This window comes from Excalfactoria chinensis, chromosome 1 (genome assembly GCF_039878825.1).
Source record: "Excalfactoria chinensis isolate bCotChi1 chromosome 1, bCotChi1.hap2, whole genome shotgun sequence".
In the NCBI taxonomy this organism is placed as follows: domain Eukaryota; kingdom Metazoa; phylum Chordata; class Aves; order Galliformes; family Phasianidae; genus Excalfactoria; species Excalfactoria chinensis.
The window spans coordinates 83,429,809-83,457,534 of NC_092825.1; the positions used below are offsets into that span (position 1 = coordinate 83,429,809).

Consider the following 27,726-nt stretch of genomic DNA (forward strand, 5'->3'; position numbering starts at 1 on the left):
AGGTTCTTCACCAGTGGGTGGTGGAGCCCTGGGACAGGCTTCCCAGGGCAGTGGGTATGGCCCCAAGTGCCAGAGTTCAAGGAGCATTTGGACACTGCTCTCAGACATACGGTTTGAATTTTGTGTCATCCTGCATGGAGCCAGAGGTTAGACTTGGTGGTCCTTGTGGATCCCTTCCAACTCGTGATGTCCTATTCTATGATAAGAGAATGATAGCATGCATTTAGAACAAGATCACTTACAAACAGAACTTGTATATTTCTTAGCTTTGTCTCATACTCAACATTGCCATCATGAACTGCTATTAAAAACACTAAAAGCAGTCTCACAGGGCACACTAGATCAGACTTGCTTCTGTCTGCTGTCCTCATTTGGAAGGGCAGAGATAGCACAGGCAATACAGAAACACATAAAAAGCATATGGGAAACCAATGCCCATGAAGTCCCATGGGGAATGCAGCAGAGCAGAAACAAACATTTAAAGAGAAGCAGTTCCTCTGCAGTCACAGCTTCCCATCTCTTGTTGCTGTCCTGCAGAGGTACGATATTTGTTTTGAGTAGTTTCAGTTGTGTTTTTTAATCTCTCAACACACCTGGAAAGGTTTTCTTTTTTTCTTTTCTTTTCTTTTTTTTTTTTCTTTTTTTTTTTTTTTTAAATATATAAAATATATAAGTATATATAGTATATAAATATATAGAGAGTATATGCATACTTTCAACATGAAGATTCTTGCCCTTTTTTGTTGCCATGACAGGATCACGTTTCTCCTCAGCAGATACAAATTCATGCTTTAAACAGAGAGAGCGCATACTGAACATTTCTTGGGTTTCTTACTAGAAGCCTGGGGATGAGAAACAATGCACCAGTTGTTGGTGGCCACTGTTTATAAAGAGCCCTTTAAATGCACCAGTGTGAAAACTTGTTCTCTTTCTGGCCATTCTGTTTATTACTTACTGCTTTACTAGTTGTTCAGGGACTCATGTGAAGGCTTATGAATTAGAAGCTTTATTACAACAGTTCTTATTGTTCTGCTCCCTCTTTCCTCTTCTTTTGATACTAATTCTTTCTGCTCCACTATTTTTCCATATTTTTCATCCCTTGAGTTGTTGCTTACCCTGCCAACTGTACAAGGCTCGCGCTAGTGAATCAGCTTTCCACCCCCTAATGAGTAAAAACAATGAGTCATTTCTCTAGAAAAGTTGTTTTAGCTTGCACAAGAAGTCTGTTATTCAACCCCTTCTCTGTGGAGCTGCTGCGTTCACTGCAAAGAGAAAGACTACACGTGGCTTCTCCTCAGCACCCCTCAGTCTGTTTAGAGGGGAATGGAAAACATGGAAGGCTCTGGTAGGATCTGTATTTCACCATGGGGCACCAGGCCCCACAAGCAGCGGCTGCCAGTTGGGTATTTCCTTACTATTTAGATGTTAGCCAGTCCCTCCCCATAACAAACACCCTTCTTTAAAAGAGCAACTTTGAAAGCAGGTAGCTGTTTCTGAACAAAGAATATACTTCACAGTCAACTTTTCTAAAGAATAGGAGACAGTTTCCAGTTTTCTCAAGTACACTTATATACATCTATTATAAAGAACAACATAAATAGCTGACATAGAAATATCACTCAATTATACATCCATGAATTTTAAATTCTAGTAGATTGAAGAGAGGCTTAAGTCAAAGCATTACCCAACCTGTTTGTGTGACAATTAATGAGAAACAAACTACATCATTAGGACTTCCTTTGTCACAAAACATTTAAAAGAAGTGCTTATGTCATTGATGATCTTAGTGAATAATATGAAATCTTTTCCAATTTGAAAGTAATAACGAAAGAGCTGATTACTGTCAAATAGCTTGTTGTCAAGGAGTTTACTTTAAAAAGGCAGAAGCACACCTGATGCCCCTATTTGAACATTTTCAAGTTAAATTTGCAGTACTAGTGCTGTTAAACTCATGACAATGTGAGGATAAGCAAAGCTTGCAGAGAAAGGAACAATTGTTTTTGATCCTGCAGCATTTACACATTGAGGAATTTGTCTATATTTCCCAACTAAATCGGATAGCAACTAAGTCACCATCCCTGGAGGTGTTCAGAAAACATTTTGATATTATATTTGATATTATATTATATAATACATACATACATATATATATATAAAATACTATATATATATATAGTATATATACTATATATATATACACACACACACACGTACACAATATATATAATAGTGGTGAAATAGTGGTGGAAGGTGGACAGTTAGACTAAATGATCTTGGAGGGCTTTTCTAACCATGGCAATTCTATGTTTCCATATCCATAGGAAGCACAAACATGAATGAAAACTGTCAACATTTTTCTAAAAACCTCTGAGACAACAGCAAACAGAATGATTAAAAAATAAATATCTTTGAAATATTTCTTACTGATAATCAGAAAAAAAAAGAATTTAGGAGGTTCATCTGAAATATTAAAATCAACCGTAGTTTAGACAGTGAGTTAGATAACCCATTACCTTCCCAGTAACTCAGTTATAGAACTTTACTCCATCTAGATTTTGGAACTTGTTATTAAATGAAATGGTTATGACCCTATGATTTCAAAGCAAACTCTTGGACTGTCATCTGTCTGTCTGTCATCAACATTTAAGCACCTTGGAATCTCATATTCATTTAGAAAACCTCCTGGAATAAATGAAATCGTTTGTCTCCCTGAAAAACAAGTAGGATGTTCATTTACTGAGCTGTACCTGTAAGGCATTCATTAAATAATACCATAATTGCAGAATACATAGTTTCAAAAAAGTACACTATATTTCTTTGTACTCCTGTTATTCATGATAATTCTTGATGCATTCCCCCTGGCTTACCACACCTGGTCTAGCTCTCACATACACCTCTCCCTGCCCCCACACTGTCTCTAATCGCTGCCATAAGCCAGAGGTGGACTGCAAAGACAAATGGCTAAATTTCAATAGTCTGATTCACTCACTACCCATAACAAAAAATAAACGTTAATCTTCATATACAAATTAGTATTTGAATCATATTTGGAATAACAGGAAAAAAACTTCTTTACAGAAAGGGTTGTTAAGCACTGGAATAGGCTCCCCAGGGAGATGGTTGAGTCACCATCCCTGAATGTGTTTAAAAATCACTTGAATGTGGTGCTCAGGGACATGATTTAGCAGAGGGTTGTTAGAGTTAGGGTTGTATGGTTAGGAAACGGTTGGACTTGATGATCTTTAAGGTCATTTCCAATCTGAGCAACTATATGATTCTAGAAACGTTCTGGATAATTCAGGAGCATGAGTATATTAATCTTCAGTATTTAAAGGACTTAAGTCCAGTTTTCCTTTTTCCAACCTAAGGAGAAAGACAATAAAGGAAAGTGGCTTGTATAAGCACAATGGCTGACTGGCCATAGAATTACAGAATGGCTTGGGTTGGAAGGGACCTCAAGGATCATCAGGCTCCAAACTCCCTGACACATGCAGGGCCACCAATCTGGGGTTCTGGGGGCCCAGACCTGGACACAGTACTCCAGATGGGGCCTCACAAATGCAGAGTAGAGAGGGACAATCACCCCCCTGTCCCTGCTGGCCACCCCTCTTCTGATGGAGCCCAGGATACCATTTGCTTTCCAAATTGGAAGAGCACACTGCTGGCTCAAGCAGCATTTTTCATTCACTTTCACCACCATATCTGAAATCAGACTCTACTTCTCTTCCCTATCACAAAATGCTACTGTTGCAAGCCCCATAGTTGCTGTTTTCTACTACAAAGCCAGAAGGTCTGTCAGGTGCTGGTAGTTATTGTAGGTAAGGAGCTCTTTTTCCAAGGAAAATCCTCATGCTCATTGTCTTTCAAAGACTTAAATATGAAGAGCTGGCTTGCAAGAATACCAGACAAACCTCTTTAGGAAACTGCTTAAAGATACCAGGACACAGACTTTGCATTCTAGTCTTTGCAGCAATGTGAAACAGCCGAGACATCAAATGACAAATATTTAAATGTCTTAAAAAAATTAAATAAAAAGAAAATAGTAAGAGAATGTAAGAAGATGACAACCAAGATGGCTAAGGACTCCCCACTACATGTACATCAGCATGTAGTTTCTTCACCTGAGAGGAATGAGCAATGAAGTCAAGCATTGTCATAGCAGTAAACTTTAATACTATCCATATGTCAAGCTGCAAAACACAATTCCTCAGTTATGCAAAACTTTTTTTTTACCACACAGCCTTCACACCAATGAAAATTACTACCCTGACCATCATTTGTAAGAAAGAGCTTTTAGGAAACCATCTATGTGGAAACACGTAGAAGAATATACCACGTAGCAACATCATTGTACATTGACACATTTCTCATGAGCAAATGGTATTGATATAAATTTTATTAAAATAGTAGATTTAAAAGATAAATGGACTTACCCTGATAACTGACCTTTAGCGTTTATTCTTTACCTGGATTAAATGCAATACTAGAAATTTAGGCGCCAGCCACACTTAAATAATAAAGAGCGTTCAATAACTTATGCTTAAAACATGTTTTAATTAATGCTTTAGATATTTTAGGAAAATGAATTTGCATTCCTCACAAGTCTCTTCCCTTATTATTTTCAACACAAAAGGCCACTCACATTTGCCAATATTATTTTTTACGCTGCATTGCTGTAGGTCAGTATTCCATGGTAGTAACTGCATTGCCAGAGGAGTTTTAGAATTCAGAGCTGCACACAATCCCTACTGCTCTATTGATTTCTCAATGCCTGTGACTTTAGTGAAAGCTTGTCTTGAGTGACTGTCCAAGAGAGTGAGAGAGTCCCAGACTTGATTCTTACATGTGTGGTATTTAAAGGGGAAATCAGTTTCCAGTATATCGGCAAGATGGTAATTTCAGAGGCTAGATTTTTACCTTCTGCCATAAGATCCCAACATGCAGGGATAAGCATAAAGGACAGTGCAGCAAGATGTCCAGCACAAGGTAACAAAACTCCAGAGAGAAGGCAGTGTAGCAGTCAGGGAGAGCTGTGGCCTTAAAACTATCAGAATTTTTGCTTGAAACAGTTTTTACTCTGTTTGTTTGTTTTTTTTTCCTAATCACAGAATTAAGAGTTACTACTGAGCTTTGGACCTCTGGCTGCTTCCAGACATGTGGTGGTGCTACTGCTTAAAGCAAGCCAGAGAGGCTTTTCTAAAGATCAATTTCATACTTTGCTCTAATAAAAAAATGCAAAGTCATCTTTGAAACAATAAAAAACAACCTTCCCCAATCTTATATTAATTTTTTTTCTTCTCATAGTGTACAAGTGCTGTTTATTGATTGTGTTTTATAATCAATGGCTCTATATGTATGACATTATATTAATTTCAAGAAAACTTCCTTTAACCATACAGTTCAGCACTTATGCAGCTACCTTGCAGATATCACCACATCTACTGTCTGGAAAGAGAAGGAGAAATTTTCTTTGTAGCTGACAGCTACCCGCTGGGATTAAAAAAACAACAAAGCAGAATAATAATATTGAGTTCAGTATTTTGCCTAAAAGTTTTCCTCCACCTCCACTGAACAGAACTATCAAGTGTGTTCTGATGTGTAATTCTAACTTCAGCTTTTAGCTGTTTATTGCAGCTGTGTTCTGCATGAGGACATATTTCATTTTGTTCCAAGCTGCACAGAGAGGAAACTCGTCACGGCACCCCTCCTTTCAAACCTGATGAGATCTGTGCAAATACTGGCCTCCATTCAAAGCTGCATCTGATGCTCCTGGCAGCAAGCACAGCAAAAAGCACACATGGAGGAAGTAGGGAGGAGCACAAGTGAATACTTCTGAAACATCACAGCATTAGGAAAAGATTTATGTTAAAACATCTACGTAATCCCAGCTCTGTCAGAGACATTTGGATGATGCCCTCAGTTACACACTTTAACATTTGGTTAGCCCTGAAGTAGTCAGGAAGTTGGAGTATATGACCTTTGTTGGCTCCTGCCAACAGAACTATTCTATGTTGTTAATACCTAATTATGAAATCCAGAATATATAAGAGTAAAAAGAATTAAAAATAACGCTGGATTTTTACTGTCAGAAACTGTTATAAGGGAGTTAGACTTACAGATCCTTGCAAGATCAGCGGTCAGGAAAAGTTTGAGGAGGAGTAGCTCATGCATCAGTTTCTCCTATCAATGGCAGAAAATAGAAAAGTCAGCTGAAAACAACTTACTTGAAAAAAGTGAAAACCTTCTCCTGAAAGCAAGCTGCACTGATAGTATGTTAGGATGGTATTGATAAAGCCTAGCAATAGATTTATCCACCTAAATGCAAAACACAGTTTTGCGTGCCTTCTATTTGAAGCATAAAGACAGTACTGGGAAGGGAAAAATACAAATAATAATAAAAAAAGCCTCCTGAAAGGTGAGATTCATTTGATTATGGGATAGTTTTCAGAGGGAAATGAAAATGTCATCACCTGACATTTCCAAAGCTGAGCTTTCAAATCCCGAGACAGTGCACAGACAGGAGCGTTAAACAGAAGAACTGGTCACAGCCCCATACACTCTCCACGTGTTTCATGGAGGGCAATTAGTGTCACTTCCTCCAACACAGGGCTCACTGTGCTTATCAGTGAATATGTCGAGTTTGGTTCCTTATGAGTCTTTAGAGACTCCACAAAGTCACTGACTCTGAAGCTACCACAAAGTCACTGGCAGGACCTTTAGGTTGAAAAACGAATCCTTCTTAGTCACACAATCTCAAAAGAAACAAAACAAAACAAAAACAACAACAAAACAAGTGTAATTAAAGAAAACTTATGCAATGTTAAACCTATCTGAAGCCTGTTTCGGGGCTGTATTTGTTTAGTTTTTCTCTCTCAGCCTTTCCTGGCGTACTGCACTGCTGCAGGGGCAGAACTCTCTCCTACCAGTGAAAATGTGGACAGGTGCTGTGGGGGCTACCTGAAGAACTGCGGAAACACCAAGCCAATACTGCCATGCCCCAAGTCACCAGGTTGCTGGGAACATAGTTTTCCCCATCTACACTGCTTGGAGCACTCACAAACCCCAGAAGGCTGCTGGGAGGGCAATCAGCTAGATAGATTAAAAGGAAAGTCAAAAGCAAACCACAAAGGCTTAGGTTTTCACTTTAAAAAGCCACCTGCAGGAGTGGAGTAAGGTCACTCCGTGGAAGAGTTCAAAGTCATTTGTATCCATCTGCGGCAAGCTCAGCAATGCTTTCTGCCCCACAGCAAAATGGGACTGACCAAGAGCAGTGAGCCCTGTGTGTCCTTCATAAGCTGTGTAGAATTAAGTTGCCTTTCAGGCAATAGCTTGCTCTTCTTCCCCCCCCCCATCCCTCTGGATAGCGAGGTCTTAATACAATATCTGTTTACTACAACTCACCAAGAGGCACAACGTTCCTTGGCTTTTATCCAGACCATTTAGTTCACATACATATTGGAAAAAGCTGTCATGTCAGCAGCTAAGGTTGATATCAAGAGAGACAATAAGAGGATTAAGAGGTGGAAAGCTTTGGAATGCAAGCTACTGAATATTTCACAAGAAATGAAGCTGAGAGTGCTACTGATGCAAGGAGAAGGTCAGAAAGCTTAAATTGCCTCAGCGACAGTTAAGAAATAATAAAGTAGCCATTAGACATTCCAGATGTTGATATGCAGGTTTTACAATCTCAGTTTTCATATCAACACGAGGATTTCACTGAGTGTGCAACTGTGACATGCAGCATGTGCCAAGGGAATTTGTTGGGAGGTGTCTACAGCATCAAAACCCAGGAATGAACTGACATTTGAGAGTGCCTCTGAGGCTTATGCTTTGTCATTTAATTACTTGTTTTTATTAATGCCTGATGTGGCTGGAATTCCACATGATCAACTATGAGGGTTTGGTAAGAGAATTTAGAGTTTGATTTCACAAAGACTGATTCCTCATCAGAGTTACCTCTTTCTATCTGATTCTCTAATGAAATGGTTAAGTGGATACCACCATCAAGGCCACAGGGACTGAGAGGAGAAGGGACAGTGGAAGAATTTTACAGGGCATTACAAATATTTGGCAGCAAATAGACCAGGCAGAGATAAGCCCAGGTGTTTTCTGTAGCCTTCTCAATGACAAGAGGCAAGGCACAGCAGGCATCTCTCTTTAATTGCTTCATACTACACTTCAATAATCTCACCTATAAATGTCAAGACATAGCTTGCCAATGGGCAATTCAAAGAACATTACAGTCTTGCAAAGCAGAGAAGGACTTAAGTATTACATTACCCTTTAACTTACAAGTACGACCGAAATTACCGTTCCTTCCCTCCCATCTCCAGCCTACCAGGGAGGTTTTAACAGACATGATGATAAATTTTATATCTTTATGTCTCTGAGCCCACAAAGCGCATCGATGAACTAATGCGTTGTCAACATATAATTCCTGTTACGTTGTGTTTTTATGGCACATTTTACTTAATGACTTTCTGGAAATTCTGCAAGAAATTTCTTCCCAGCATCCTGTTTAAGTAAAGATGTTGTACTACAAAGGGTAAAACAAAAATAACTTTTCTTTTTATCTTGACCTACTATTCCAGTCTTGCATCCAGGTGTATTTTAATAACTCTTGAATTATAAAGAATAAATTTCTGGCCCTCATTTCTTTTTTTGCTTAGAAATGGTAACTAGCTATTTGATTAAAAAAAAGTTTAATTCTAAACTAGGAACTTCTTTCTGTGTTGTTTGTTTTTTGTGTTGTTTTTTTCCCAATTAGTTAAAATTACGCTAAAAAATTATTTTCCTGTGTCCAACTACTGAACTAGCGTGGCTTTACATTGTGAAGTAATTTTAGCTATCAAGTTGTCTGCAGTAAGATTTCAAGATTCTTGATAGTTATTTTAAAGTTAGTTAGTAGCATGCTAGAAAACCCAAAATGCAATACAAGAAATCTCCATGCAGAGTGAAAGTTTTACAGGTGTGTACTCTTTGTTCATTAGAGAGGGTAAATGCACTGTCAGCCATGACTGCTTCTTTGAGTAGCTGGGCTATAAGGACAAGTTAAATCAATATCAACTGGCCACTAAAAGCTGGATCTTCAACTAGTGAGTTGAAATGGCTGATAATTATTATCTTTTTTCATGGAACAATTATTTTGAACAGATTACTCTAAAGGGAAAATGCCATTTTTTTTTTCCAAAAGCAACATGCCAGTTCTGATGCAAGTTTTTACATTCAGAAGCATTAGATCTAGGCTATGGTTCATTGATTAACATGGGAAAGAATCCTACAATAAAGAGGAACATAGAAATCAAGACACGAGGCTCAGAGACTTCAACCTATGTCTTCATCATGCCACCTGATGTTCAGATAGCTTACCAGTCTTAGTGCTGTTAATTGCTTTATCTCTACCAAGCAATGAGACAAATTACTGTAACAGCTTACTTTTCCAAGCTTTGAGATGTTTCCAGTGTTTTATAGACCTCAGTCATTGCTACAGCAGGGAAAGGAATCCAATAACATAAGTTTAGCTCAACAGAACACTTTTTCATCAGGAGCAAACAATAAAAATTAGAAAAAAAAAAAAACCTGAAGCATTCTCATTGTTGTAGCTCAGATTGTGCTAGATAAACCATTTCCACTTCTAAAGAAAGTAGCTGAAGTTTGTCAAAGCTTTTACCAGCTAGCTGGGAGAGAATAGCTTGTTCACTCAGTCACTGATGATTCCAAAGAAAAGAAAAACTTTTTTTTTTCTTAAAAGCATAATATTTACCAGGCATTATCAAACATCTCAGCACTTGCTTTGAAGCCGTGAGTAGAGCTGAAATAAATGGGACTCTTCCTAAGGAACTGAAATATATAGCAGTAGTAAATCAAATAAATGTGCAGTGCTAATGAACATGGGCAGTACCTCAGATTCAGGCATATGGGATCAGATGAAAGCAGTGTAGTCTGATGATTCAACCGTAACACATACATAATTATGAAGGGTTCTGTTAAGGACTTCCAAGCAGCAAAATGCTGATCAAGACATCTGAACCCCTTTCTTCATTAAATTTTAATCTTTTCTTCATATGCATGCGGTACATTTATTTCCAACATTTTAAATGACGATATAGTTATCAGGGCTGTTTGCCACCAAGTTAATAAGGCTATTGTATATTTTAAAATCTGGCAATAAATAAATAAATAAAAATAAATTAAGTGGTGATACTACAATGGAACCATCAATGAGAAGCCAGACCTAAGCAGATGTATTTTCGTAATTAGTGAAATCAAGCCTGGTTTTATACCTGTGCAACTCCCTTACTCATGCCTCTATCCCTGTCTCACCACTGTAATGAGATTTAAAACCAGACCTTATCTTCCAAGTGCACATACGGATCAGTTCATCCCATATTCAGCAACAGCAGGTGACAAAAGGATCGAAGCCAGATGAACAGACGGACTTCACAGAACAAGGATTGGACTTGACTGTGTTAAATACACCTGTGGCATAAGTCACAGCAATGATGGTTAATTCCCACTGCAGTCTGTCAGAGCACTAAAATGCTCCACAGAATGCTCCAGTTGTAGAATTTTTCATATTTCTCATCTGGACACTAACTTTCCTGGTTTTATGACAGGACTATGAGATATCAGGCTACAGTTAGAAGCTCAGTCCTATACATCAAGTTCAATTCTTTTGGCTGCACATTATTCAGCTTTTAAGAAGAGGTAATAAAAATTGACTTTACCACAAGTTGAAATGTATTTGTTTATAGACGTTAGAAATTGCTGTGCTACGTAAGTAGGAAGGGGATGACAGCATAGGATGCTACCAACAGCTTTATTGGTTTAGTTGAGAAATGGTGCACAGAGGCTCATGTTAGAGGAAACAAAGTCACCAGGTCCTGCTCTGACTAGATCAGTCTGGCTTCATAAGCACTGCTTTAAATCCATGGAGGGCTGGCAACAACAGATTAATTTCCGGAAGAAAGGGAACTTAAAGGATTCTGCATTTCAAATTGCTTTAAGTTGCCTAAGTTGCATCCACCAAATTTGCCACATTGCCTCTGGCAAGAAGGCAAGAAAAACATATGGAAGATTTTGGATGTGGTCTTACGCTACATCAAGAGGAACATTTTATTTATTTATTTATATTATTTTTCCTCTGCAAGGCACTATTGCTTTCTCACTCACCAAGAGTGATAGATTAGAGCAACCCTAAGAGCTGTCAGCTAATATCTACATCGCAGCAAGATCAGAGAGCAGCAACCTCTCTGGAATGCTGTGACAATTTCTGGCTGCCGCCACAAGACCTGCAGGTTATACTACCACAGGGGACTTCAAAGTAGAAATTTGATGTTTAAAAAAAAACAAAACAAAGAAAAAAAAAAGAAACAAGACAGCAAAACCATTCACACAATAGGAGGCAAGGTTTCAGAAAGTGGAGTACTGACAGTCTCTCAGAGATTTTCCACGTTGCTCTAGCTTCCTGTGCACTTGTATGCCAACGTACTTTCCCTTATACTGGGACAGCCACATTTGGGTGAAGAGGGGAAACCAATGCCAGAGTTATCAGAGGAACTAAGCTAGCTACTCAGTTACACCCTTGGATCTGCATTTGAATCCAGTGGTTACAAATATAAAAAGTTAGACCATTCATCCAGATGCTTGTAGCACCTTTAACTTCACTGCATTGAAGACACGTTTATTCCATGAAAACAGATACAGAAGCAGACATAATATAAAGCATAAAGTTGTTAAAAACATAGAAAAATGCTGTAAACACTCTAGGGACAACAGAAACTCAGTTATCACAATCTTAACAACAAGAGGTGCATTTCTTAGACATTACAGCTGTGTGAAGGTCAAAGTCATTTTGCAAATGAGGTGGCCACTCAAATCAGTGACTATCTAACTTTCCAGGCCACTTTCCTGAATTTTGATATCCCTTCTTAAATTTGTCACTGATAAAAGGAAGAAAACTGCAGTCCTTGTTTTTGCTGTCCACTTGCCATGCGTTAAGAAGACTAGAACTAGGACTTGGACCTGTATGACTGGGACTTAATAGGAGGACATGATGAGAATGATTAGGTCTTCGAGGGAACAAGCCTGATGACAGCAGAGTATGCCCCAGAACCCAACCAAAGGGAGGGCAATCCAGTGTGGTGACTTCCACCTGCTTCAGACATGGTTGTGCTGTTCCAACACCAAAGCACAGACAACTACCCTAACAAGTGTCATACCTAGAAAGCATCTAAATTCTGATGGTACTTGGCAAGGTGGCCCAGCCACCAAAAGATGATGGGCACCACCAAATGTTCTCAAATTTTGTCCTGTGGTTACTTCAACAGATGACTTGTGCTCCCACCTAGTCTTCCTGCCCAACTAGAAATTCCCTGGCACACCCCTCTGCAGACACTAGCCTTGGGGTGCTGAGGATGAGCTCAGGACCCAGTCCAGAACTGCTCCTGGAACCATCAAGGTGAGTATCAGGGAAGAAGAGTTTTACATAGTGCTGATCTAGGAAAATATGGCAATGTAAAATCTTCTTTCCTTCTTCTGTGAAGAGGGCAGTGTTCCTGCACTTTGCAGTCATAAATGTGAAATGATCAAAAATGCTCAAGCACAAGAACAACAGGACTGGACTGGTGATGCTGTTCTACATGGGTGAGCAAGGGCACATCAAGAGCTACGGTTGGAATAAAAACCAAAACTAAAGCACATCTCCAAGCCAAAAAGGTGTAAAACACACAGTCTTGCTGTGCTAAATACCTCTCCATATGCCAGCAGGCTTACTTCAAAACACTCCAGGCATTTGAAGTAGTGGCTAATAAAAGACCTGTTAACTTACTCAAATTAGACCCTCCTGTAGCTCTTAGTTCAATTCCACTGCACACAGATTTATATAAATTGCCTTTGAACTGTCACCTTGGAAAAGCTGGCTATAGTGAATTCATGTCAGGAGGACAGTTTTGTGAAGGCAGGGTAGTCAAGAGGATGCACTTAGCAATTCTGTCATGCTGGTGGTGATTTTGGAGGGGATCCTCTTTGCACTGCCTGCAGCAGTTGGAGCCAGAGTGCTGTCCCTGGCTCATGAGTGCAAACAGTCCAAGTGCCATGCTGATGACAGATGTCATGCAAGAGCTGTGCTATTCAGATGTAACAGGGCAGAATATAGAGAACAGAAACTGAAATAATGCAGCAAGAAATCAGTAACTGATCAAAAACACTGAAAAGCCCCAGTCCTTTTCCAAAACTCTTTTCAATGACTTTCTGTGTTGAGCTGATAGCAGCACTTACACTGAAAAGAGTCCTATCTTCAGCATTCCTACCCATCTAACAAGCAAAAAACAGCAAGCAGAGTTATGTAGCTGTGAGACAAAAACAGAAGAAATTTTTCCCAAATAATTGTCAGGCGCAGAGTTCAACACATCCCCTAGTTCCACTGTGAATTTTATAACAAGTTACAAAACTAAGGTATTGAGAATCTATCAAGAAACATTAAACACAAACTATTACCTCTGGCTTCAAATCGTTAAGGACAAGTTGCTGGTCGCACAGCATGTATAAGGTGAAAACAGTAATTCCATTTAACACAACATGATGGGTATTATGTTGTGCTCCTAATGCACATGCTCAGGAAGATAACTCCTTCCCTTAATTTGCCTTTGCAGAGCATCCTTGCTCTACCTGTCCAAATGAGGTGGAGAATATCAAACACAACAACAAATCAAAGTAAAAGAGGCTCTCAAGCCCTTCATACTGCTAATGCACATCTTGCTTCCAGTCCTTAAAAGTGGAGCATCCCAGAATGACATAGAAATTTTTGTGTACATTTTCACTACTTTGTCTAAAGATAAGAATTTCACGTTTTATATGCTTTCTCATGTTTTACGTGCTTTTAAAAATTACCTCACACTTTTCTCATCTCAAATCCAAGAAGATACCACGCAACACAACAGATGCTTTCAAAAACAGTGCTCAGCACTGGTGTAGGCAGATCCACTTCAGTCAAGGATGTCTTAAGAGATGAACCAATTGAACTGATAAATGTTCAATGAACTGAAACAAATGAGGAATTTAGTATTAAATCCACTAGAAGGTGACAAAATTTTTCAGCAATTACAGAGCAGTTTGCAAAGTCTGAGAAATAAACATTATATTTAGATGGCAAAATTAAGCCAGAAGAATTAAGCTACTTGTTCTAAGACAAAAGCACAAATGTGAAGTGAGTTCCATAAATGAAAAAGCATGCATGATTTTCCAGCTCAAATTGTTCAGTCATATCTATTTTTTCATTCCCCAACCCAATCTTTATAGACTGGTTTCCTACCTGCTTTATTCTCATTTGTTTTAAGATATTCATCTCCTCTACACCTTTATTTTTCTGTTTCTGATATTCTAGAAAGCCATTTTACAACACCTTTGCTGGTCTAAGAACATACATGCAACACTATATAGCCAGCAGCCAACAGTCTTGTCTCCATTAGTTTTTTAAACAGACTCAACGTATTTTTCCTTGTTTCCCCTGATATTGTCCACATAAAGTAATCTATGCTTCAGTTGCCTTTTATTTTTATTTAAGGAAAAACTCTTCATTGAAAGAAAATAGAAATAATCATGGCACATCCTTCTCCTGAAATGGTAACTTACTGTGTAAGATTATACAATGTAAAAGGAAGAACATTCTGATCTTTTCCTAACTTTGAGTTCTGCTGTTTGAAGCCTACCTTACAACTTATTGATAAGGCGGGTTCAATTTTGATAGCCTAACATGTCAGTTTACATAATCCTACTTTCAATTCCCTGTAACTCGATTAAGCTTTTATCATTTGGTTTGATCTTATTTTAAACATGTCAGGTATCTGTCTCAGGCTGAATTTTTTGGAAGCATTTCAACCAATATCTAGCTATTTCTGCAAATGAGACAAGGATGTGTGGGGGAAAGTTAAACTTGCACTGAATATTCAGATGACAACTCCTTTAAAGCTCTTCATGCTTTAAAGCAGGGAGCAGAAACTTGACAAGAGAGGGAGGGCATCATATGAAAATGGTACGATGATTCATTCTTCCATATGAAAATTTGAGCCACTGGGCCAAGTTATAAATCTTCAAAAAAAAAGTTACAGCCTGCATATCTGTTAGTGATTAACAGCTAAAATTCTCCATTCAATGAACACATTTTATTTTTTCTTTTTTTCCTTAAGTGATAACCAGATTGCCTATAAAATGTCCTCAAACATCTGTCTCCTAAAATTTTTTGAATACAGGCCAGCTGGGCATGCACAGCCCCTAACCCTCAGGCAAAATACAGCATGTAAGCTTTTTGTTTGTTTTGTACTACAGGTTTTCATGAAGAACACTGGCTATTCTGAGAGCTGCTGAGACTGGACAACTGCAGGAATGTAGGAAAAGGCCGGGATGTGAGGATCCTGAAAGCTTCAAGCCTCATGGATGCAAGAAGGAGGATACGTAAGAGGGGAAAAAAAGTGAAATAAAACTGGAAAACCACTCTTTGTGAGAAATACTGATAAATTCTTCAATCTAAAGAAGTTAAGTTTTATGGACATAGTATCATTTGATACAAAACTGCAGAGCAAGCAACAAGAGAGGAGACAATCCTGAGGAAAGAAGGCAGAGTTAGGCAGGCTGGAACAAAGAAAGTGTAGGAAAAGAGCAAGGCCAAAATCTGTCCTGGAAGAGAGGGTAGAAAGGGGATGAAACAATGAAAAGTAGGAAGGGTATTTTTTGTCATGGATTTATACAACTGAGACTTGCTGCTTCCCAAATCTTGTATCATCTCCTAAACTAGTTGACAACTGGCCTGGTCTGTTGCAGCATAAGCGTTATATTTTGGTGTGCAAGTACCCCCAACGCATGTCATGATCTTGCTGGATGACTTCCTATGCCTCTCAGGAAGCCTTTCCTTGCAAGAGTCAGAGCTTTATCCATAAAAGATATAGGCAATTAGGATTCTCCAGCACACGTTACAGATTTTATGGTTGAAATTTCAAGCACAAGAATGAGCCTGAACTTAGAACATTCAGGATCATTTGTGATCCACGGTCTCTGTCTCTTTTACCATTTTTTAAAATAAACTCCTGCTCTTAGAAAACAAAAAAACTACCTCTCATCTCGTCCTCTTGCTTCCTAAAACAATTAGAGCATAAGATACCTTGTGTCTATATGGCCAATCCATATCTTCTCTCAACTATTCTCACGTAGTATGAAGTCTTAGTGGCTACTGTCATCTCACTGGATCTAGGCTGTATCACTGGCATTTTTCCCCTCTAGCAGAAGACTGCGCATTAAAGAACAGGGAACAGCAATGAACGTGAAATTACAGACCAACATTTTCTTTCATATATTATACTAGAATATGTATAATGAAGGGGAAAAAAAACAACCCCGTGGGAGTCAAGCTATAATAAAAATGCAGGACTGTGTAAGACAGTCGTAGAACAGATTGGAAGAGATGGAGCAAGTTAAAAGCATAGCAAGCTTCTTTGAATCATATTTCTTGTGGATCTATAGTTGCTGAGAATCTCTGTCAGAGACACCCATGTTAACCATTGACGAATGTCTAATTCCTTCCACCTCTAATGATAGACCGCAATAAGTAGAGAAAGGACAAAAGTAAGAAGGAAAAAGGCATAAGGAGAAGGAAAAAAAAGACAGAAAGAAAGAAAATCTCATCTAGCACTTAGTTTAGTAGTTCAAGCAAGAGGAAGGTGCAGGAGGCTGATCTCAACATCATAAATTCAGCTGAGTGTTTGTTCTTGTTAACATGACTCCAGGGTGCAGAACACCTGCCTTTATGTAAAACTGACTCTTAAAAACTTAATTTTTTAAGAACAGCTTCACTATACCTGTGAGTTGGTTTAGTGCCAAGGTAATATTTTCACTGTTAGGCCTGCTGTTCAGTAGCTAGCCATTCATTCAGCCCACCCTTGTGTAATGACAAAACCAATGAGACTCTGTAAACATGAGGGCTGCTCTGAAAGTAATGCCTCCTATTTTATCATTTTGGTCCATGGTATGTAGGTCAAATAATTCCAACAGTATGCCCTTACATATTGTAGCAGTGCAACAGATGGCAGCAGAGGGGCAGTCTGACAAAATAGCATTGACAGGGAAGTACAGATGGACTAAATGTGTGTCACTGAATTCCTCCATGCAGAAAAATGGCACCCACTGAACATTTCTGGAGACCAAACAGTGGATGCGAGCACAGTGAAGTGAGGGGTGGCATGTTTCAGCAGTGGCAACAGCACTGTGAAATACTTCCACGCTCCAAATGGTCATGCACTGTTGTCATACAATGTGACATGAAGAACATCTTGATCAGCTCACCTGTGCAAATTCACTAATGGTGGTGCAATGTTGAAAAACTTTTTTTTTTTTTTAAATTATTATTTTTGTAGCTGAGAACATGCATATTTAAAGAGTATTATTGCACTCTTTGTATCTGTTGCAGTTTCCATGGACGTAAGTAGAAGGCATTACTTTCAGGGTGACCTATGTACAGATCCAAATTACATTTTGCTTCCCAGCAAACTTTTGCTCAATTCACAGTCTGAAGTGAAAGGCTCTAATGCAAGTGTAAGGACAAAATACTGTCCATCACCGTGGAATCTGGTCCCTGACCGGTAACGTCAGCAAAGTCCAACTCCCTGATGTGCACAAAGGTCTTCACGTCTGCATTGGTGAACTGCATATCATCACTTTCTAATACGCAACAGAGCTCAGCTTTTCTCTTGTCTGTTGTCACTGGCATAGTTAAGCTTAAGATAAAGTGGTCTGCAATGAAACTACTGTTATTGACAGTTGTATACAAAAAGGCAAAATTTAACTGAAGTGGTGAAAAAGGTTAGACAGCATGAACACAATGTTGCATGCTCTATAGTTTCCCAGCACTAGAAGAGGACAGTAGAATACCATATGATTCATGTCTAGTTCAGGGAAGTAGGTCCCTCCCTCCTTATCATAGTGCTTTCTTAGCCATTTTTCTCAATGCAAATATTATATTGCTTAAATATACTGCATATTAGGCAGGATTCTCAGAACAGGTTGATTCAAACACCATTTCCCACCATTCATATTCACATCAGACCACAAAACGTTCATGTCCATTACTGCAGTAAGGGGAAAACAATCATGCAGAAGACCGACTCTTAGACACCTGCTGTGTTCACTGCACAGAACAATCCTGATGTGCTGTTTTGCATTCTAAAGCCTACACAGAAGTTAATGCATCTACACAGTAATGAGTCATTATGTCTCATTAGAGGCTCAGTTTGCAAAGTCCAAAGTGTACAAACAGAGGCAGAAGACAAATCTGAACTAAGCACTGTACCCTGCCCTCTGCCTGCACCAGCAGTTCACAGGTATCTGGTAAATGATTTATAAACTCTAAGATAACAAAGTATAAAACTGTAAGACTACCTCTGGTTTATGAAGCAAGCATTTTCTGGATGATCTGTGATGTCTCTGAAAATGTTCCAAACTTTGGTGTCTGCTCTACTGCTTACAGGTAAGTGCATGGCACCCTGTCTCATATTGGTCCCTTCTAGCTTGTTAAATAGGCAGCTGGCAGAAAAAACAACATGATACCACCAGAACAGTCCTGATGGGAGACAATTAATGGGAAGTCACTGCAGCAGAGACACATGGGAAAGTGGGTGATCACAAGACTACATAGCAAAGCCTGTAAAATACAGTCTTGATTCTGCTCTTTATGATTACTTCAGAATCTGGCCACTGAACCTTTCAGGTGTTAGGAGTTGCGGACACTTTCCCAGCTGAAAGAGAATCTTAAAGAATGTTTTCTGATCTGCTAGAAGTTTTAAGAGAGCTTAGTGCTTTTCTCACCCTCTCCCCCTTTCTCTCCTGGAACCTTTCCTAAACATTGTTCTGCTCTCATCATTGTCATTTATTGCTTACAAGAAAGCACAAATAATTAACACACATCTGTTTCATAAGTGATTTCATGACATCTTGGATGTCTGATTCGAAACTGCTTAAGGGGACCTGCCTTTTATTTATTTTAAGCTCTTGTGTTTTCTGATTATTGGACCTTTACAACACCTAAAAGTCAAGAATCACTCTGTAAAATTTCAAACAGTATGAAAATAAATGGAGCAGGGCTGCAGTACCAGCAGTGCTGGAAGAATGCTTTTCTCAAACAAACACACACTGCTGTAGTCCACGCTCACTTATTCCTCACTAAATTAGAACAAAGTAGGCGGGCATTAAGTGACTAGACTTCTTGGGTGATTGCCTGCATCATGGAAAGGTACTCCATCCACACAAGCATTAAAAGCATTTCTCAGATTTGAATGCTTGAAGAACCTTAAGAACTAAGTCAAAAATGGCATTGTAATGACAAATATTTAATCCCAAAATAATAACAGTACGTTTTGTGAATTGGAGCCAAACTCTCCTCTCTATGATCAGGCTGCAAAGAGGCTCTCCAGGAAGGGAAAGGAGATAGAAAGAGGCTCCTTCTTTCTACCGCATGTTAGAGTGCAAATTAGAAACCTTCCTCACTCCTTATCTTCACTTCCTGACCTGCTGTGCATCTGAGCTTGGTCTACTCCTGTGCACTTTTCTGTCTGTTCAAACCTGACCTCCTTCCCATGGAAATTCCACCTAAAATTAAACAGGGAGGACAGCACCATGCTGCCCCTCATGTGGAAGACTCTTATCTTTGCTCCATCTCCCCTTTGTGCCCATCTTTCACAACAGCTTCGCTTGCTCTCCTTCTGAGGTTCCTTTTTAAAAGAAAGCGAGACCTACTTACTGCTGATTTCTAACAAACAAGCTCTTAAAAGATTTTATTGATCACTGGCAACAAACAGTTCAGCTTTTCATTAAATTTGAATCCTTTCAGCAATGGAGAAGGCAGTGGTGAATTAAAATAGCGTCTGCAAGGCTCACTAATGAGAAACTGACACTTCATCACACCCTCAGTTCAGCCACTATAAATCACTCCTCGATATTAGACCACCTCCACACCTCTGGGAACAGGTTTGCAGGGCTATCTGCTGGCCTTCTTTCTATGATCTCTGCATAGTGCAGCAGCTATTGATGGAGCACAAGAAGTGTTGTGCTGGCACTGGGATCATCACTGAAAGTTCTCAGATACCCAACCAGCGTGTCCTGTTCATTAACCCAAAGGTAAACTGGTAGCCACATGTGGATTTTGGAAGAACTTTTCACCAAGATCCACTGAGCAGGACCTCTATTTTTTTGACCTTTTGTTACAGGGGAAATAATTCCTTCCCTAGAATTATCCAGTAATTTTGCCAAATTTCACCTGCTATTTTACCATACCTGAAAACCTTCCTGATCCCAGTGTGAACTTGAAGGTATCAGACCAACAGTATGTTCAACACATAATTCTGCACTGTGTCTGTATCTTGACTGTCTTTGCTAATGAGGGAGTGAGGTATCTCTAAAGATTCCTTATGACTGAGCCCTCCCTTTCAGTTCGAGTTCTGTGCTGTAAAATTAAGAATTGTCGAACAAACTGTACAGTACTTTAAAAATAAAGAGTCCAAAATTTTACAACCTACAAGGATACGCACAATGCTGAAGCATTTCACAGTCATTGACTTTAAATTGTGTCATTGAAAATCATTAGAAAACCTAATTTAAAGGCCTACTACCTTCTGGACACTTCAGGATACACAGCCCATGTGCATGCACACATTTCTTTTTCACCATTTGCAAAAGCAACATACAAACATTTGATTTGAGCTTAACTCTGCTTTTTGACTGGAAAAGGCAACAAAGGTAGCCTAAAGAATCCAAAAATCTACTCCTGCAGCCATCCATTCAAGTATATGAAGTACTGACAGGCAGCAGCAATTCAATTTCCATAGCATCACACAACCTAAAGAAAAACTTATGTAGAAACAAACTGGCCACTTCCATGCTTTACTTTTAGCACTTACACTGTTGCGCTGTGGTATGCCGAGTACTTCGGTGTTGCAGAATAAATTGATCAAAACCAAAGTAAGATTCTTATTTATTATTTCCCAGATATTTTAGAGTTTGTAAAGATGCATTACATATGATTGGAAAGTTATCTAAGAAAGACCAAAAAGCTCAAACAAAACACAACAGCCCAAGGCCAAGTCCTGGGTTATGATTTGAGAGTCATTTCTGAATTTAGTTAGCTAAAACATGGGGGTCCATTCTGGCACGTTCCTAACTTCAAGACATGAACCTGTGCACTACTTTTAGATTTACCTTTCCAAAGTTCCCAACACGTCAGTGTCAGTAACGTCAGCAAGGTTGAAGTATCCAAGGCTGATGCTTTGTTCTGCTCAGGTGCTGGCTGTAAGTGCTGATAACACCATCAGCCTTATCCCATGAGCTGACATTTTGACCAGCTAGTCATCAAAACTGATAATAAGAATTACTAATCTAAAAGTAAGGGAGTCAGAGCAATTACTGACGTTCGACATTTAAGTTCCACTGACACAAATAACTTCAACAGGCTTTCAAGTTGTCAGAAACTTGAAATACTCTTCAGAAATCAGAGAGAAACAAATAGCTCCAGTTTATATGAAAATGTCTGCAGAGAAGGATTGAATTGTTGCTAAGGAATTTTATTTATTTATATTTTTCCTGTAACTATCACAGCAAATCAGACACAGACCCCTTTTCCCTGTGGTAGATGTACAGCAGTAATAGATTGTGGCCTCAAGCCATAGCATCACTCCTCACCACTTACACAGCGCTGCTGATTTAATTAAAGAGTGCCTGGGTAAGGGGAGGAATATCCAGATTCCTTATTTTATCAGGTATTCAGATTTCTTATTTTATCATTCTGCTCTACCATCAGACATGCAAATAATGGCTTGCCTTCTTTCCCCAAAGACTGCTAAGCACGCAATGCCTCCTACTTCTCAGCTTTCAGAAAGAGGAAAAGAAAATCAATTAAATGGGTTCCTAAGTAGGCAAAGGTGTTCAAATTCAATCCCATCCTCATATATTCTCTGTGTGATGAAGTGCATCATGATGCATTCAGCTGGTCCAAGACAACATTGCTCTAGGAAGATTTTACAGTTGCACCCAGTTGAATATCTTCCTTTCAAAAAGTTTATTCTTACACAGTAGAGTTCAACTTCTGTTTAGGCCTTGTGTTAAGAGACCTTAATTCAGAATAACATGATCCACGCAGATTGATTTTATATTTTACATAATATTTTCCAGCTATACAGCAATATTTTTCATTATTATTATCTTGGCATTGATAGCTATTTAATATGCCTTTTCCATAATCAGTGCTTTTGACATTCAGTGCTATTAAAATGTGTTTGCTGTTTTGACAGGCATGACACAAGTTTACCACTATTTCTGCTCTCAGGTTTGGCATTGTAGTTCACCCTAATCCAAACAGAGATACTCAGAAAACATCATAGCAGTAATGGTTGCTAGTAGTTGTTCCCACTGGACAATCTTTTGAGGTGTAGGGACAGACCAAACTGTCTGCTGAAGGCAGTAATTACATGAGTTAAGCATCTGCTCGCTAAAAACAGCCCATTTTTTCCTATTATTATTTGCTTTTCATACAAGAATATTGAGTGAATCTCCAGAGATGATGAAAGGAGTCACTCTGGCTGGTAACAGCTGATACAGTCCTTGCAACAGTTAGCTTCAGCATGCATTCCCTTCTGTTTTCCCTTTGGACCATTAATCCTTAAAAATGCTTTTCAAGTAAGGTTTTTCTAAGAGAAAAGAGGGATAAAAGTATTGAAGGAAAACATTAACGTTCAATGTGTCTCAGTTCTTAACAGTAGGTTAACTTTGTCTCTCTGCAGTTTCAAATTTTTCCTGTTTTTCAGCTCAAATTTATGCCATGTGAGCAATTTCATTAACTCCTACGTACCCACCTGCTCCCAGCTCCCTCCCTAGCCTTATACCTAGATGCTCTGCAACTACGTTCACCTGATTTCTGAGCTACTCATCTGCAAGATGGGTTGCTACACATGCAAACCAACATCCTTCAGGAATACTCTCTTAATAAAACTCGAACACCAAATTCATCCACAAACATTTAGTAAGGCAATCAAAAGGTGGTGAAAAATTACACCCAGTTTAAGAAACTTAAACTGAGGCAGGACAGATGTTATTTGCTGAAGTCTATATACTTCGTTCAGAGGAGCTACTTGTAGATCTGGCAGTGACAGAGCAGATGTCCCTGTCCATGTGATCTTGCAGACCTTGCTTCCTCACAGCTCTGCCAGAAAACAAACATCCCTCATTGGATACAGGTGCAGTCAGAGGAGACTGCGTGCCAAGAATGGAAAGTTAATACACTTAAAACACAGCACTGCACCAGAGGAGCCAAGGCAATACCTCACTGTCCCACCAGTGCAGCTACAAGCTCACTCCATGAGGATGCTGGCAGTGGGAAAAGGAAACATGATAACCCCGAGCTGCCAAGTGATCATTTTTTGTAGCTCACCACAAAGCCATAAGGCCAAAGCTCAGACTGGTGATAAAATTTAATGTTTAATGGCCCTTACTAACTATATATATATTTAAACAAAAGTGCAGCCTGCTACAGAGCCAATTGCCAATCCCAGTTCAGTTATCTCAGTCCAGAAATGTAATCATGACTTTACAAAATATTTAATACCAAAAGAACTCCCAGATTCACTGAAGGAAAGTTAACAGCTCATAGATTTTCTACTGGTAACTTTAGGTTGCCAGAGAACTAAAGATATTTGGCATGAGATTAGTTTTATCCTGCACAGCTCTGGAACAGCACTGTAGAAGTTTAAATGGACAAGCTTTTTTATTTTATTTTTTTAAACAAGCATGCTTTTGGCAATGAAGAGAAACAGCAAACATCCTGCCTCACAATACTGTTTCCTATGAGCATTTGGCATACATTTTCCTATTTGAAATGCTGCAGAGTGACCGTATTCGTTAGTGGTCAGCGAAGTTGGCAATAATAGCAAGGGATCTGATTCTACTGAGCATTGTGAATGAAAGCAAATGTTTGATGTTCTCAGATTTCCTCCTAGGAAATCATGAATAAGGACACTGGAGAGTGGTCAGCAAGGCAGCAGTTTGCCCTGCAGAACTCCTACTGTAAGACACTACATACATGAGTTCAAGTTCTGTACTGAGTGTGTGCAGGTCATCCTCAGGGGTCCACTTAAACCCATTCAGCCAAGTTGCAGCTCAGTTGTTTACAGATCCTAGCCTCAGTTCAGCTGACTTATCAGTGTTTAAGCTTAATTAACAGCTCATTAAAAATTATACGTTTCAGACTGAAGCGCTATTTCAGAGCAGTTTAACCCCAAATGAATTTCAGTCTCAAAAAACTACAGGCTAACAGAAAAGTCATTTCCTGTACCAAGGCTTTTCATATGAAATTAATGAGGATTTCAGCCTTTTTTCCTTGGGCAATAATGTCATTTTAAGAAGATCTACAAGAAAGTATGCATCTGGGATGACCTTTTTTAAGCACAGAACAATATGGTAATGAGATGTACAGTATCCTTTCTCTACAAAATAATTTCCACACATACAATATACCACTACAAATGAGAAAAAAATACATCTAAAACCAGGAACATAGTTAAATTCAGAGGTAAGCTTAGGTTAATTTTCTTGAAGGCTAGATTTCTCAGTACACTTACGCAATGCCAGTCTTATTTTTTTTCCTGCTAAACTGTCTTTCATTAAAGATATAGTAGCACTATAGTAGTACTATAGTTTCATTCCAAATCTGATTAGATTCAACAGACGATAATAATTTCTAGGAGTTGTACTAATTTCAGGCTTAGAAAACATACCAAACTAAAAGAAAACTTTCTGAAGCTCTACAGTAAGACTGTCTTGGGCTTCTTTTAAATAAATCACCATTCCAAAGGAACTTTAGTTGAGTATAAAATATGGTTATTTTGAGGGGGGGGTCTTTTTTGTTTCTCTTTTTAAAGTGCACATTCTAAACATTTTCTTCTAACGTTACACATATTGCTCAGTTCCAGGTGCCCTTGGAATACCTTTTCTGACAGAAGAATCTGCTAATCAGTTTATAAGACTTAAACGACAAATACCGTATTCTCACAGCTACTGGGACCCAAGCAGCAGTCAGAATGCGTGGGGATACATGGTGGCCGAGCAGGTATTTCTTCCATTATCTTGCAGCACCTCCTGAAAGAGAAAAAAACAATAAGCAAGCAAAACCTAAAGTGCAGGTCTGGGATTGGCAAATAACAGGAATCCCTTTGGGGCAAGAGAGGAAATGTATCAGAGCAAGCAAGGTTTCTCCATAGCCACACGTGGTATTCATTCAGTATCAAAGCTCTGAAAGCTCTTTTTCTGTTTTGATCTACTTTAGATTAGTGAATCATGGACAGCTCTGAAAGACACAGCACAATACTACATGGATTTGGGATCTTATTCCTTTGATCCTTCAATTGCCAGGTATGATGGGGCTTCTCAACAGAGCATTTCACAGACTCACAATGCATATATGTACTTGAGTAAGTAAAACTGTCAGATACAAGAATGCTAGCAATTATATCTCAGTGGTATAATTATAATGCCATTGGTTCATGTTTATAAGAGGCATCCTAGAAAATTAAAGATTTGTTTTTACTGTCTCAGTTGTTTAAATGAAGTCATTTTTATTGTGCTGAGCTCCTTCTTAGAAATGCTTTGAGGGAATTTAGTAAAGTCGTGAAGAAAATATGCCTTTTTAAAAAGCCTACAAAATCTAAATTGCAGCAATATAGCCTTCTAGTTGATTTACAACACAGATGGAAAACAATTCCTGAAAAGAAAAAGGGTTAAAAAACCAACAACAATGCATTTATTTTAGTAACAAAACTGTATTCAGTGCAAAATAAAAGCTCAGCTGAACTAAACAAAGAATGAGACACAGTAGTTGGCAAAAACAGCATTTATACACCAGCTCACAACTACACAAAATAAAGTGCTTTAGATTATCATTGAGGAATTATTCATGACTGCACTGGAGCACATAGATTTTTTTGGAACATCATTTTGTCCAATTAAGGTGTATAGCTGTAATTACATAAATGAATAGTTGTAATTACAAAATGAACGGATAACCAGAAGATCTATAAGGAAGAGACTCACCAATGCTGAGGCTCACAGTCAAGATGGATGGCTTACCAACATTTAGGCTTGCCACAGAAACTCCACACAGGGACAATCTCCAGAAAGGGATGCTACCTTTGTGGTGGCAGCCCTTAAATGGGATCTAGGAGAGGTGGAGTAAAGCTCCACCATCACCTGTGCTCCCACAGCTGAACCATCACTTGCCTCAGATGGTTAATCAGAGGTTCAGGCTGTGATTAATAGCTTCCCATACATGAGGGAACAAATATTGGATGACTACGTTTGATAAGCACATTGCAGAGCATGCACATTATTCCCATTAAAAAATTTTCATACCAAGATACTTCATTCCTCAGGAAAGAACAGGAGTAAATAGAAGTAATCTCATGCAACTTCAAGTTTCAGTGCTTAAAATAGTAGATTAAAAAAAAACAGCAGTTTAGTTAGTCTAACTGTACCCACCAATAGGAAAACAGGTGAACTTCATGTACTTTGAATTGAATATGCTTTGTTTTAAAATTAGTTTTCATTTTGAAAATGTTCACTTTAAAATAAGGGTTTTTCCTAAAAGCACTTTTTATAAGACAAAACTTGATTTGGAGAGTCTCAGATTGACCTTTGTAAGACTGTTCCACCAGAAGGCTGGAGAAGAAACAAAGTAGAAAAAATAACTGCAAGTCACACTTTCCTTGTCAAGCATTCAGCTGACAACATTGGGCAAATGAGAGGAAACATCAGGATATTCTCTCACAAGCTCCAAAAATGATATGGGTAGCAATGTGCTGGGATAGAAATGCATTTGTTTCATGACGTGTGGAATTGCCCGAAGTCGCTTTAGTTAGTTTTCTTCGGAAAACAAACAAAAAATTGCCCAGACCTGTCTTTTCCATCAGGAAAAATTATTCAGACAGAAAATATCTAACTACCTCTAATTATAAGTTGCCCAATCCATGTGTCTGAAGGCTGTGATCCCGACAGCTGTCAGGCATGCTGCAGGATGAATTATTCCTCCAGAATGATAATCCTCATGATTGCCATATGACAGGATTATAACTAGTTTACAGAAACACATTTGTAGGCACTCCTACTGAAGCACATTTATGATTTCAGAGGGAGACTGGATAAGTCCTGGACTGAAATCAAGTTCACAATGCTAGCATGGCAGAAATTAACATCCGGAACTTTTATGAAGGCATATTGTAGAAAAAAAAAAACATAGCCAGAAGTTTTGAAAAATATTTTTGGATAACAAAACAATGATTTTTGACCTCATTGCTCACAATTATTTACATTTCTGAGGTAACCAAGAAAAGCAAGCCTATAAACCATATGCAGAAATCTGTTTCAGGGGCAACACTTCCAAAACCAAATGTTGCAAATCTGAAGACCAGAGCTGCTGACAGGATCTTGAAATAATTTTGCAGACTTATGTACTAAAACCAACTTTTTCCATCTTTTCTAGTGACAACATCAGATCTTACATGGACATGCTACAGCAGTCTGGGACGCACCTCCAACAACAGTAGGATGAACAATCGAATCCTGCACATCTCTTGTCTGGCGATATTAGGACATGGAGTGTTATCTGTTTGCCACAAATTACTTTCTCTCATACCACAGTCTTAACACCAC

The 27,726-nt window shown here is 38.7% G+C and overlaps 1 protein-coding gene and 1 long non-coding RNA gene across 2 annotated transcripts; one reads left to right on the forward strand and one right to left on the reverse strand.

Annotated features, from left to right (window-relative positions):
• On the reverse strand, nt 1–26,280 carry LOC140247295 (uncharacterized). The gene is made up of 4 exons (XR_011902632.1): nt 26,149–26,280; nt 25,065–25,161; nt 714–789; nt 1–196 (listed from the first exon to the last, which is right to left on the reverse strand). It is a non-coding gene; the product is annotated as an uncharacterized lncRNA (long non-coding RNA).
• On the forward strand, nt 18,463–27,620 carry C1H3orf85 (chromosome 1 C3orf85 homolog). Its single transcript, XM_072326800.1, has 5 exons — nt 18,463–18,511; nt 22,602–22,613; nt 24,996–25,132; nt 25,349–25,434; nt 27,557–27,620. Exons 1-5 carry the CDS (start codon nt 18,463–18,465, stop codon nt 27,618–27,620), a joined length of 348 nt encoding a protein of 115 aa, XP_072182901.1.
• The last annotated feature ends 106 nt before the right edge of the window (nt 27,621–27,726 follow it).

Excerpts from the sequence above, each read along its gene's own strand:
- C1H3orf85 (XM_072326800.1), top strand. The coding sequence starts at position 18,463 with ATGTCTCTGAAAATGTTCCAAACTTTGGTGTCTGCTCTACTGCTTACA. Across the intron at positions 25,133-25,348 it reads GATACATGGTGGCCGAGCAG|ATTAGTGAATCATGGACAGC; the intron begins GTATTTCTTCCA and ends GATCTACTTTAG. Across the intron at positions 25,435-27,556 it reads TTTGATCCTTCAATTGCCAG|TGACAACATCAGATCTTACA; the intron begins GTATGATGGGGC and ends CATCTTTTCTAG.